This window comes from Balaenoptera physalus (assembly GCF_965194825.1).
Source record: "Balaenoptera physalus genome assembly, chromosome: 11".
Taxonomy (NCBI): domain Eukaryota; kingdom Metazoa; phylum Chordata; class Mammalia; order Artiodactyla; family Balaenopteridae; genus Balaenoptera; species Balaenoptera physalus.
In genome coordinates, this window is record NC_138896.1 from 40,858,497 (window position 1) to 40,871,852 (window position 13,356).

General features: G+C 53.1%; 1 protein-coding gene across 3 annotated transcripts; it reads left to right on the forward strand.

The window, feature by feature from the left end:
• Window positions 1–1,486: 1,486 nt before the first annotated feature.
• On the forward strand, window positions 1,487–8,635 carry MLN (motilin). 3 transcript variants are annotated; one of them, XM_082414134.1, is made up of 5 exons: window positions 1,487–2,145; window positions 2,275–2,398; window positions 4,373–4,489; window positions 7,566–7,674; window positions 8,460–8,635. In XM_082414134.1, the coding sequence occupies exons 2-5, from the start codon at window positions 2,282–2,284 to the stop codon at window positions 8,468–8,470; spliced, it is 354 nt and encodes a 117-aa protein (XP_082270260.1). In that variant the 5' UTR covers window positions 1,487–2,145; window positions 2,275–2,281; the 3' UTR covers window positions 8,471–8,635. The 3 variants fall into 3 exon arrangements, with proteins under 3 accessions (XP_082270260.1, XP_082270259.1, XP_082270261.1); XM_082414133.1 differs by having other exon boundaries at window positions 1,487–2,398; XM_082414135.1 differs by having other exon boundaries at window positions 1,487–2,398; window positions 8,463–8,635.
• The last annotated feature ends 4,721 nt before the right edge of the window (window positions 8,636–13,356 follow it).

The window sequence follows — 13,356 nt, forward strand, 5'->3', positions numbered from 1 at the left end:
GCAGGGCTGCCCAGAGGCATGCAGGCTGGAGGGAGGAGCAGGGGGTGCAAATCCTGGCAAAAGTGAAGCTTTCTGGGGTTGGTGGTGCCATTGACTGCAGGCCGGGAACCCAAGCCAGAGCCCAGCATGGATGCAGGGCCATCCCACTTGGAATGGAGTCTTGGCTCTGGGAAGTTAAGGGGAAAGGCTGGGTCCCTAGGGAGATGACATGGCTGGGCAAGACTAGTGGGGCCCAGGGTTCCTAAAGGAGAGAGAGAGAAGAGACAGGTGCCCCCTCAGCCAGAGCCGAGCACCTGAAACCTGGAGCCCCACTCCCGGTAACGGAAAAGGAAAATCAGCGGCTCATCATACAGTGAAAAGCCCTCAGAAAAGCTCCCCAGAACGCAAATGAATGTAGGTGACATGCCGGCTGCCAGTTGGAGCACGAAAATGAGCAGCAATTGGATTTTTGCCTTTTTTTAATTTAAAGTTTTTATTGATTCTTATGGAGTGAATTAAATGTGAACACCAGAATGAAAAGGGATCCATAGCGTCTCCGTGAAGGAAATGGGACACCATTAATGTGACACAGCTGTCTCCTCCGTAAGGGAGCTGGGGCCCCAGAGACTTCCACAGGGAAAGGAAAGGAGGAACAGTGATTCAGAGCACCCCACCCTCACCCGTGCTCTGTTACCTCAACAGAGCCCAGGGCCTCAGTTTCTGAGACGTGGTCTTCAGTGGGTGGGTGGTCCTTCCCACCCTCCTGGGAATTTGTATGCAGCCGGCATGGGAGGCTTTGACTGTCTGAACTGTCGTGTTCTTTCTCATGGAGTTTTAGCGACATGGAGAGACCAAGTAGGACAGGGCAGCGGGAGAGCAAGAAGACAGAGGGGCCTTCAGACAACCAAGGAGACGGGTCCTAGCAGAGAGGTAGGACGCAAGCCCACAGCCTTGGAAGATTCTCTCCAAAGGGAGAGTCGAAGTTGGACCTGCAGGGAAGCTTAGAGGCCAGTCTGGGGCAGAACCCGCTCCTCCCAATGGAATCCAGCCCACCCAAGGGCTGTGGGAGCCCTGAGGTGACCCCCAGAAGCTTTTTATCTGAACCCTGTAATCCCCCCACCCCCGCTGCAGCAGAGGCTGTTCCAGTCTCCCTTCCCTGCTCCAGGGGCCTGCCCCCTGTGGTGCCCTTCTCCCCTTTCTGTGGGCAGAGGCCACATGGAGAGGGTATTAGGACGAGCGCTGGGCCTCAGAAGGCCAGGCCTCCAGACCCCACTGCCTTCAAATGGGTCCCTTCACCTCCCCAGGCCTCCTCCACTCCCTAGATCACACCTGCTCCCAGGTGGGCATGAGGAGTGTGTGGGAGAGGGCTTGGAATGGTAAGGAATCAACCAAGGCCAGCGCCCAGCAGGCCACGCACCCCCTCCACAGGACCATCCTGCCCCAGCCCCTTTTTCAAGTCCCTGCACTCCTGAGGTCCTCACGCCCACCTGCTCGCTGGTGTCTTGGCAGCCCTCCTTCCCGCCAGCCATTCCTGACACACCCACTTCCAGGATGTGGGAGGGCCTCACACATGCGCACTCTGGCACCTCGCCAGCACTGGTGGCATTGGTGCAGGTTGTTACAGGGAGGAAGTTGTTTCTGGATGGCGGCCAGCAGGCAGCTGGACTCGCTGGAGCTGGGAAGGGGTTTGTTCCAGAGCCGGTGCTGGCCCAGAGGGGTGGGAACCCTGTTCTGCTCTTAGATGCTGCTCCAAGCTGAAATATTCCATCTGGCTCTGCCTCCGCATGGGCGGAGGGTCTCCGCCCTTCCTCTCTAGACATGGGGTCTTGGCCCAGTGCTCCCAGGCAGAGCTGGAATCAGCTGGGCCTGGGTCCATCCCTTTTATCATCCTAATAGGCTCAGGGAGCAGGCAGGGCTCTCTGGATCTTGGGGCTTGGTTCTGCTGGCAATCTAAGAGTTGTTTTAATCTGCAACATGGGGTCCCTCCTGCTTCATTAGCCCAGCTGACCCCAGGAGACCTCGTCAGTAACAAAGGGAAGAGCCAAGTGGAATGATTCTTCCTCGGTGTGTGCAGGGGGCAGGGCAGCCTCTCCTGGGTGCTTAGGGCAGAGAGGGGGCTCTGAGTTCCTCTGGTACAGCCCCACACCAGACCCAAGTCCAGACAGGGTAAGTGGCTTGCTCAAGATCACACAGCTCCAGGTGGGCCATGGACCAGAGCTGAGGGCTCCTGCCTCCAACGCAGCAGCCTGTCCCTGTACCCTACATTGGTGACAGGAGCTTCCTGTTTTCGTCCAGCTCCAGAATGCTGTCCCGCAAGGCCGTGGCCTTTCTGTTGGTGGTGCATGCAGCCATCATGCTGGCTTCCCAGACGGAAGCCTACATTCCCATCTTCACCTACGGCGAAGTCCAGAGGATGCAGGTAAGATAGTCCCAGGCTGCCCGCCTCCCCAGTGTGGCCAGGTTGACCCACAGCCCTGCTCAGCACTGAAGTGACATGAGTTTCTCTGAGGCATAAGTGTCCCTTCAGTAAACCCACGTTTAATCAGCTATGCCAGGGACACTGAGGCGAATATGCAGAACCAGGACCCCAGATAACCCCAGACCCCAGCCGTCCCCCCGGCCACCTCCACTCTTTCACTAGTGCCGCAAAGGTATCAGTGGCTCCCACGGGCGACATCTTTTCCCACCCCTGCCCATCCTTCAGGGGAAGTTTTCAATTAACAAGCCAATAAATATTTGTGGAGCATCTCTGCAGCACAAAGGGCCACCCCGGGTGAGAGGCCAGACATGCAAGGAAATCTCAGAACCTCCCGTCTTCAGGGAGCTGGCTCGGGAGCCAAGACACAAACATATGAAAGATTCACTAATAACAAAAAACAAAAGGGAGATGTCACAAGGCAGGACGTGATTAATTGTCCAGTAAGTAATGCTGCTGGTATGCACTGAGTTCAGGGCAGGAGAAAACATGGTGGGCTGGTGTGGAAGAGGGGAACCTGAGCTGAGGGCCTCAAGAGATAAGGATGGGGGACAGGTGGGCATAAGTGTCCAAGCGGGAAAGAAGGTGCCTTTCCAGGGAGTGGTGGCCAAAGCCTCCTTCTCTTTAGAGCCCAGAAGAAAACAGGGCAGGTTTAATGGAACTCAGGCAGCGGAGCATAAGGAAAACTGGGCTGCTGGACCTGCCTCCCTGGGCCTTTTACTTTAGACATCAAGGGGTTCTGAGTGTCTTGCCACCTTTGTTTCTCTCTTTTTTTTTTTGGCCGCACTACACGGCTTGTGGGATTTTAGGTCCCCAACCAGGGATTGAACCCGGGCCCTCGGCAGTGAGAGCGCAGAGTCCTAACCACTGGACCACCAGGGAATTCCCTGTTTCTCTTTAAATGGGATGAAGTAATGGACGTTCATGTCCCACGTGTCTGAGACCAAGGCTCCAATAAGGATCCATGAGTGAGTCAGTTCTCTGGGAGGTCACGTGGCCCTGAGGCTCAGCCTCTGTAGCAACGCGCTCTGTCCCGGGGTAGGTTTCCACGCACCCAGTGAACAGCATCCTTTACAGAGGCCAGGCTGGACCCAGCTCCCCTTCTTCAGGGGTGGACATGCAAAGTGATGGAGGAGATACAGCGGATCCCCTAAACCTACCTTCATCCACCACTCGGCTCCCTCTGCAGGAAAGATGACCAACTGTTCCAGAATCACCATGTCCCAGGGCAGGCCCAGAGCTGAACCCCCAGAGTGTCCTCAGAGAAACCAAAGGAATAGGGGTGTATCTGATCTCAGTGCTCAAGGACCTAGCAAGCAGGACGCCCAGCAAGATGTGAGGCTGGACAGAAAGAGTCAAACTCAGTATTACACGAACTGGCAAAATGGCAACCAAAGGACGCTTGGCATTAATCTGCTCTGTGGTTTTCCTCCTCATAATTGCCAGGCACTGGCATTTTTATGAAGAAGCTGCAAACTCCTTCCTCCATAATTCATCTCCCTGTCTTGCCTCATAAATCACCTCCCAGGGGCTCCAGTTTCGGGGCCACCCCACGGCGCCCTCACCATCTTTTTTTATAGGCTCTTTGCTAAGAAAAACACATTTTCTCACTTAATATGCAGGAAGGGCGGCCATTATTTTCAGCATTTTAACTTAATTAACAGTAACAACCTGGGTGTAATGTTTGAACTGCAAAGGAACGGATTCCTCTTCGAGTTGACTTGTTGGTGGGCAAATCGAGGGCCGTTGTCAAGCTGCTGGGTGTCTGAGACACCCTGTGAGAGGTGCCTGGGAAAAGGGGTTCTTTCGGCCTGAGCAGGAGCTCAGGCCACTTAGCACTCTGGGTAGAGACTCCAAGGGGCCATACGGGTGGTTGAGGGAGGGTGAGTTTTGTACAGTTTTGTGCTCGACCCCTAGGAAAAGGAGTGGTATGAAGGGCAAAAGAAATCCCTGAGTGTACAGCAGAGGTCCGAGAAGGTGGGCCCTCTGGACTCCGCAGAGCCTTTGGAGGAAGAAGAAAAGGAAGTTATCAAGGTGAGCAGACAGGGGGGCAATGCAGAGAAACCCAGTAGGGGGATGGTCCCCGGCCACCACAGAATGTTCTGTGAACCAGACACTGAGGCAACAAGCTCCATCCTAGGAGGGAGAAACAGATACCAAAGATGAGACAATAAACCATTTTAGGCACCAAATAAGGAGGTAGAATAGAGAGTGACGGTGGGGCTGGGGGCACTGCTTTGGCCAGGGGAGCGGAGGGAAGGCCTCTCAGAGGAGGTGACGTTTGATTTGAAACCTGAAGGACCAGGAGGAGCCACCCATGCAAAAAGCTAGAGCAAGAACATCCCAGAAGAAGGAACAGGGAGTGCAAAGGCCCGGCTCAGGAAGCCCCTGGTGGGTCGGAGGCCCTCGAGGCCCAGGGGGTGCTGAGAGAGGGCAAGAGGCCAGCAGGGCCTGGTGGGCCAGGCAAGATGCCTGGGAGGCTGTTGGGGGTTCAAAGCAGGGAGGTCATCTGCTCTGACTCAGAAAGAACCGGGGCGGCAGGAGTGGAGGCAGGAGACCAGTCAGAAGGCAGCTGTGGTCCTCAGGGAGAGACGACGGGGGTGCCGTTTCCTGCCCTAGACTGGAGCCGGGACACAGCTACTGCGTCAGGACCCAGGGTCCAGGGCCATGAGCGCCCAGTGAGGATGCACAGATTGTCAGGGCTGGAGAGAGCCTTGAGTTTGTCTAGTAGGGCTCTTTAATTTCACAGGCTCATTTATTCAGACGGAGAACACTTACTAAGCCTCCGCTATGTGCAAGGCACGCTTCTGGGCACTGGGGATAGGATGACAAACAAAACAGACAAATCCTCTGCCCTCAGGGAGTTCATACTCCGGGAGAGAACAGAAACAAGGTACTGGAAGCATCAGCAACAGACCGCAAACAGGGTAAATAAGCAAACTTTACAGTAGGTCACGTGGTGATAGGTGATGTGGAGGAAAATAAAACAGGGAAAGGAGATGGGGTGGGTGATAATTTTAAATAGGGTGATCAGAGCAGGTGTCATGAGTAGATTGTTGTTCCTGCAAAGACCTGAAGAGAGGGAGGGAGTGAACCATAAAGATATCTGGGGAAAGAGCTTTCCAGGCAGAAGAAACAGCCAGTGCAAAGGCCCTGAGGCAGGAGTGGGCCCAGAGGAGAGGGGGAGAGGGAGGGAGGGAGAGGAGAGGGGGAAGGGGAGAGAGAGAGAGAAAGAGAGAGAGCGCTTCAGCCCAAGGTGGTCATGGGGGAGGCAGAGCAAAGTGGTCAGATTCTGGAAATATTTTGGAGGTACAAGCCCACAGGATTTGCTGAAAGAATGGATATAGGATGTGAAGAAAGAGAAAAATAAAAACTGACTTCAAGGTTTTTGGCTGGAACACCTAGAAGGATGGATTTGCCACTCACTGAGCTGGTGAAGCCTGTGGTTGGCTCAGGTTGGCAGGAAGAAGATCAGGAGGTCAGACTGGGCCTGTGAACTGTGAGTTGCCTGTTGGGCACCCAGGTGGAGATGTTGCACGGGCAGGTCAATATGCAAGTCTGGACTTTAGGAAAGGTTGGGGCTGGAGACATAAATGTGGGAGTCATCAGCGATTATATAGAATTTCAAGCCAGGACAAGGCAAGATCCTTTCAGGGGCGGGGAGTCTGTGGGTGGAGAAAGAAGAAGTCCCAGGACTGAGTGTGGAACACTTTCCTGTAAAGGGGTCTGGAAGGGGGTGGGGCAGACTGGCAGACTGATATCTAGAAAGAGTGGGGGCCTTGCCAAGGTCATGCAGTGGTCAAGGCAGAACAGAGCTGGACTCCACACCTCCTGCCTCCCAGTGAACACTGGCCAGTGATCTTTGCACCCCCTTGGGTCCCCACAGCATGCTGTCCACAGACAGTGAGGTCATACATGTGGCACAGAGAGTGACCTCGGTGCTGTCACTGCAGCGGCAGAAGGAGGGGCACTCCTTTCCTTCCCGCATGCTCCCTGGGCTCTAGAGGAGGGAGCCGGGAGTGAGTCCTCCGCCTGGCAAAGGGGGAGCTCGCTCAGAACTGCCCTTGAAATGCACCTGAGACAGAGTTTATGGCACAGACCCTGAGGTTCCCACGGTACAGGTTATATCTGATGTAACATCTCAGGAGGCTTGGGGTGGGTACCTCTTGTCCCCTCTCCCTATCCTTAGAACCATGACATGCAGGCCAGGAGGTCCTTTCTGGGTCATTCAGTCCAGCCTCTTCATTTTAAAGTAAGGAAACCATTCCCACAGCAAGGGAACAGCACAGGCAGGACTGGAACCGCCAGCCTGCAGAGCCGCCCCTAAGGTTGTCCTTCAGGCCTCCTGAGTCCATTTCCCACCCCCAGTGTGTCAGGTGGGAGGTGCGGGAGCGGGCCTGGGACTCCTCCATCACGGCTCTCTGGAGAGTCAGGGGGTCTTGGCTTGTGCAGCAAGACCATTGAACCGGGAGCTCTGGGGGGAGATCAGTTGGTGCCCCTTGCTCTGCCCCAACAACCCCTCTTGGTGGAGAGCCTCCAGACAGCTCCTCCACGGTCTCACATGTGTCCCCAAGGTGCTAGGGAAAGCGTAGCCTGGGGGTCCCGGGCCTGGACCCTGGAGCATGGCCCTCTGCGTGTACTTCTCCCTCGCTATTTAGTACCTGTGTGGCCTTGAGCAAGTTACTTGACCACTTTGTCCTCAGTTTCCTCATCTGCAAAATGGGGACACTAATCCGCATTAGTGTCTCTACATCATAGGGTCATTGAGAGGCTTAACCTACGGAAAGCATTTAGAATGACACCTGGCACCTGGTACACTCCCACGTGTTAGCTATTATCATTCAGGAGAAGGGGAGGGGACTTTCCTCCTCTGATCCCAGCTTCCCCTATGGGGTGAGGCTGGTTGATCCTCCTCCCTCCCTGCTGGTCTCAGCAACCTTACAGGATCCAGCCCCCAGGTGAGAATTGGGGGGAGGGGCTAGAACTCCCAGAGGACCCCAGAGGATCCGGAAGAGTGGCATGGCTCCCCCGCGGTCCTCCAACCACCTGTAGGGCACCCAGGGGTCAACGGCGCGCTCTCCCTTCCTGTTAACTCTGCCTTATTTCACAGCTGACTGCTCACGTGGAAATTGGAATGAGGATGAACTCCAGGCAGCTGGAAAAGTACCGGGCCACCCTGGAAGGGCTGCTGCATGAGGTGCTGCTGTCCAGCCAGAAAGGTAAGCGGAGGCAGGGCGCCTCCGGGTTCATATTCCTGCAGCGTAGCCAAGTAGGGTTTGGGGGCTGTGATTTGTTTTTCTGCTTTGCTCTTGAGAACCTGAAGCTGCCTTCTGCCGCAAGCTCCCGCACCCCACCCCGCCTCCGAGGGGAGCCTAATCACAGATTTGGTGGGGGTACGGGGAGGGGACGAGGGGGCGGGCCTCGGATGGCTGCTGGTGGTTGGGGAGGCCCAATTCCCCAGCCAGGGGCGTCTTCAGGCCCTGCCTCCAGGGCTCAGACCCTTTTCCCTAACGCCTTTCTGGCAGAGGACCACAAGTGACAGCAACCCCGCCCAAACCCTCCCCCTGCACAGATCTGTTCCTTCCCTCCCCAAACACCAGTGAGGCTGCTTGGTGACTCTAATGGAAACCCTGGCGCAGTCTGGCCACAAAAGCCTGCATTTTTTTCCCCCATCCATTCTGCAAATCGAAGTCCTGAGCCCCATTTGGCCTTCCCCGGGTCAAGGTCGGCCTGAGTTACTTGTGCAAAGCTAGGTCCTATGTGACAAACAGCCACCAATTTCTTCTCCTAGTCCCCAGGAGGAGAGGAGAAAGGCCAGGAGAAAATGTTTGGGGCGGAGGAACTGAGAGGTTAAATTACTAGCCCCAGGCTATGGAGAAAGCTAGAGGGAGAGTCTGGCCAGACCTCCCCTCCTTCCTCAGACCTGCAGGCAGGTTTAGAAGGTGGTTTCACAGATGGACCTGATGACACTTCTGAGCTGCAAATTTCCTTTGCTTTTCTCCAGCAGCCAAGTGACAGGTCACCTGGGGGAGAAGCTGGATGGAACTCGGATCCCCCCACCCGCCAATCCAGAGAGGCCCCGGGAGCCCATCTGCGCAGCCCAGCTGCTGGGCTTGGAAGGAAAACACCCTCTCCCAAGCAAATCCCCCTCCAGCAAATAAATCATGAAATATACAGAAATGACTCTTTTATTTAATATTTTAATTTCCAAAGGTCAGAGTCAGGTCATGCCATAAAGGGGGAAATAATAAAGCTCAGAGAGAGTTTGGCCATAACTGGTGCGTATATTAGCAAAGCATGTGCCTTTTGTAAGTTCTGTGTGCAAACATTAATTGAGACCCACGGAATCGGAAGATTTGCGCCGGCCCTTCCGTTCTAGGTAAGGAAACTGAGGCCCGGAGAGACGGTATCTTTTGCCCATGTGCTGAGTCAGTGGCCGAGCAAGCACAGGAACTCAGGCCTCCTGAATCCTGGTCCATTTTCTGCTTACTGACTCGAGGTCTAATGGACCAGAGCGTTTTAAGGCCTCTGCGCTCAACCCCTTGCTGGGTAACTTCCAGCTAGCCCTTTAACCTCAATGAGCCTTTGCAAAAGCAAGGTGGTAATATCTGCCTTGAGATCTGGGGACGGAGGCACCAGCAAAAAGCAGATTACTATTATTATTATCACCCTGTGACTACATGCTCCAGCATCTATGGCAAAATTACACAGCCAACCCATTTTATTTCTGCCTTCTAAACAAAACTGGATGGGTAATTTCATTCTAATTTAATTTTACGCTAATGAATGTTCATTTATTTATAAACTGGGGCCATATAGGAACCCAAGCTCCAGCCATAGGTTACTAGCAATTAGACAACAGTGCCCATTCCGTATCTCCACCCGCCCCAGCCACTTCAAGGGCTTAGCCGTGGATAACAATCAGAACAAGACGACTCCAGCCCTTAAAAAGGACCCTCGCTTGGGGTGCTCTGAATGCCCCTCGAGGAACCTTACACGGGACCCAGAGCCTGCACACAGCACGTTCACACAGTTTCCAGTGCACATACTGATCAACCCAAGCACAGCTGCCGGATCCCAGGAGATGCTGCCCAGACACCCGCTGATAAATGGGGAGAGACACCCGCTAATAAATGGCTGCAGCAGGGCACGTGAAGGGAGGAAAAGCCACAGGAATCTAGCTATAAAGCGTGCGATTGGAGGAACTGGATCCAGAACTCCTCCTCGCCCTTCCGAGTTCCACCAAGTTCCTCCGTTATCAGTAATGCTCTCCAAGAAGCAAAAAACCAAAATGTTCACTGTCTCTTTCCTTGTGGAAAACACAGATTTCGTGTCTTTTCCTCGCCCTCTGCTGAGATCTGCCCCTACAGTGAGACCACCTTCCCCCACCCCTAGTAGGGGGCGCCCATTTCTGGGGGGGGGGGTGGTCCCAACACCCTCTGGGGAATTTTCCCGAAGCTCCTGAGGGTTGAAATGGGTGCTATGGAGGGAAATGAGACACCTAGGAGATTTCACCCCGGATGGTCTGCGTCTTTTTAAATGGGAATTGCTTCAGCAAGCACAGCACCTAGGAAGCGTGAGGATGCTGTCGGTTCCGCAGAACAGGCCGGTTCAGAGCTCAGCTCAGCTCAGAGCTCAGAGTTCAGAGTTCAGGTCCCCCACCCTCACCCGGTGGCCTCTGAAGTGCTTCCCAGTAATGAGCCACAACGGGGACCCAGCCACCACCTGCTTCTTTATGCACAGCGCCCCGGCCGCCTGTTTAGATATGTCGGCCCCTTTCTTCTCTCGTTTTCCTCCTCCACCTGCCACTGGAAGAAATTAAAACTGGGTCAGCGGTGGGGGGTTGGTTGGGGAGGTTCTGAGCTGAGCCAAGGAGAAAATGACCATGCTTTCACAAAACAGAAGTAAAGAGAGACACACTCTTGATTAAAGCTAGAGGATGTCTAGACCAGGACCCAGCCAGCATCAGAGACAGGGAAAGTGCCCAGAGGAACCAGTAGGGCGAGGATGCGGCTTCTCAACGTCTGGCTGAGATTTATCCAGCAAAATCTACAAGAATCGTTCCAGATACCTGGCAATTACAGAGAGTTACAGATTACCCGTTTTCATCTGGAATGTACTTTTACACTTAGGACCACGGGTAATTATAGGGCGACCTGAGCCTAGTTTCACAAGATGGAGATGATGAGGTATTTTCTTGGTAACCACGTCGGTGTGATTTTATAATTACTGAGCTACGTGGATTTGCCATGAAACTGAACACTTAAAAGCAAAGAGTAATTACCTGATATCTGTACTCTATAATTTAGTGTAATCTAATCATGGACAAAGCCCAAAAGAAAATGTTCTGAAAGCATTACATTTTTCTTCATACACAATTCATTATTGACATTGGGGAATGTATTCCATGCCTCTAAAGGAACTCTTACCCACAGATACCAAGGTGTGAAAGTGGCCAAAAGAGTGAGAGTTTTGTTTAATTTTCAGCTGCTGATGAAAAGCAGGTAACATAACTGCTCATTAAACCCATTCTGACACTTTTTTGTGACTCTATTTGCCCCTTCATTGACCTAGAGAGATAGGTCAGGGTACTTAGATGAGGCAGCAAGATGCTGGGCAGAGCTGGGGCCGTTCCAGTCCAAATCTAAGCCAAAAATTGCACCCACATCGTCCCCCTTTCCAACCATACTCTCCCAGTGCCCCCACCACGGTGTAACGCCACCCATGCTATGGTTCGAAGGAAGCCCAGAATAGACAAGAGGGATGCACGACGAGGCCGGGGACAAGGTGGATCAAGGGCAAGTCCATGGTCCGGAGCATCTTTAAGGACCTGATAAATGTGTGCAGGGCTTTTCGCAGGAAGAGAATGAGAAAGGAACCCACTAAAAGATTTATGGCTGTTATTATTATAAGGCTCTGCCGAGACAGAGAGGTCGGCAGGACAGCAGGCAGCATGGCAGCCCCTTGGGAATCCAGAGCATCCTCCAAGCGGCCCCACATCTCTACTAAATGTGTGGATGTGGTTACGAAGTAGATTTAGACATTGGAGCTTGTTTTCCCTCTTTTGACTTTAAGAAATCAGGAAGACCAACCACAGCCTGAGCTGCTCACCTTAAAAAAAAAAAGCCACAACAGAGTGATGAGAAAGGAGGGCACACAGGACGGCCGTTGACTTTGCAATATTGCCCTGTTCTTGGAAATGTGTGTTCCCATACTCGACAGGCCCAGCGGCAGAACTAGAAGAGACACAGAAAGGCAGATCTGAGAAGGCCCAAAGGGGCCTTGTGGGCAGCTCCCAACACGACACTGGCGGTGGTGGCAAAGAAGCACTAAGATGGAGCCCTTCGGAGGGGAAGACCTGAGGGTCAGTGTCGGAAGTGTGGGGACGGTCACGTGGATAAAACAAACTGATGGGCAACAAACTGACTTCACTGAAGCTGGTAAAAGCGCTTTGAGGGCAGAGAATGTTGATGGAGGACCCTGAAGGGTTATCAATCCAGGGAAGGGGTGGACTGGATCGGGGAGTTCAGGAGGAAAATGTAGAGGCCCGAGACCTGGGAGGAACGATTGACTCATGAGGTTTTATTCTTTTTTCTTTTTTTTTTTAAATGAGGTTTTTTTCTTTTATTTTATTTTTAATTTTCCTTTTTTTAAATTTTTTAATTTTTAATTTTTTGTCTGTGGCGCACGGCATGTGGAATCTTAGTTGCCTGATCAGGGATCAAACCCGTGCCCCCTGCAGTGGAAGCGCGGAATCTTAACCACTGGACTGCCAGGGAAGTCCCTCATGAGTTTTTTTCTGACTGAATTTTCCAAACAGATTGTGAAGCTTCTTCTTGGAGGGATGGGGAAGGGAAGCATGATTGGCAAATATGCTCTAAGTGGTGGCACATTACCCCAAAGGCCTGCTAGACCCAGTGAGGCAGAGGTGGAGCGCTGGGGGATGGGGGGAGGGAGGGCACTGCTGCAAACATGATGGGTTTGAGGCTGAAGGGAAAACAACAGGGTTCGGGTGGGACTAGGGGAGGGCTGGGGGTCATTTGGCCCTGGGTGTATGTAGCAGCAGCCAGGACCCCAAACACAAGGAAAGCCGACAAAGCCCACACTGGGGACCACCCCGGGGGTGGCCCCGTTTTGGTATTTTTTTAAATCGCCCCGAGATCCACTGTGTGGAAATAGACTGTAACTCTGCGAAATGCTGTAACATTAACTTTGTTTAAGCATCAGTTTCAAGCCCTCTTAGAATACATGGGGCCAGTATTGATGCTGAAAGGCTCATTCTTTATATATTGAACTGCACAGCTGCAAGGAGAAGCACAAATGTTACCAACTCATTTGTCATGCAAACAGTGCTTCAGAAAGAAAGAAAATACTATTATGTGGTATGTGTGTTAGGCAATCACTATATCAAATTCATGGTATTCCATGCAAACACAGGCAGAGAAAAGGAAAACAACACTTGGTGAGAGAAATCGCACCACATGGGAGCAGCTAAGTCGGGGGAGATGGCGAGGCTAACTCGGAAGCCTGACCAAGCGGAGGCTGTCATTTCCCCCGCAATGTGGCCAGTGATAAATGCTCCGTGATAGAGCAAGTGGCAGGAATGCAAACGCTGGCAGAGGTGCCTTGTCCAGGGACCCAGGGTGGGGAGACAAGGTGGGGGTGGGCAACGGGACCATAGAGTAGGAGGCGAGATTGGGGGAAGGTGAGAACTGAATTGGAGGGTTAGAAAGAGAATGGAACTTATGAGACCAGCAATAAGTGTTTGGGAAAGGCAGTTGATGATCGATGTGGAAGGAATACAAAGAGGGAGTGGGAGGCAGAAGGAAGACCACAGTGTTACTTCCATTTGTCACCACTCCCCATGCTTCCCTTAGGGGTTCCTCTGTCCGGTGGGAGGT

Excerpts from the sequence above, each read along its gene's own strand:
- MLN (XM_082414133.1), top strand. The coding sequence starts at position 2,282 with ATGCTGTCCCGCAAGGCCGTGGCCTTTCTGTTGGTGGTGCATGCAGCC. Across the intron at positions 2,399-4,372 it reads GCGAAGTCCAGAGGATGCAG|GAAAAGGAGTGGTATGAAGG; the intron begins GTAAGATAGTCC and ends CTCGACCCCTAG. Across the intron at positions 4,490-7,565 it reads AAGAAAAGGAAGTTATCAAG|CTGACTGCTCACGTGGAAAT; the intron begins GTGAGCAGACAG and ends CTTATTTCACAG.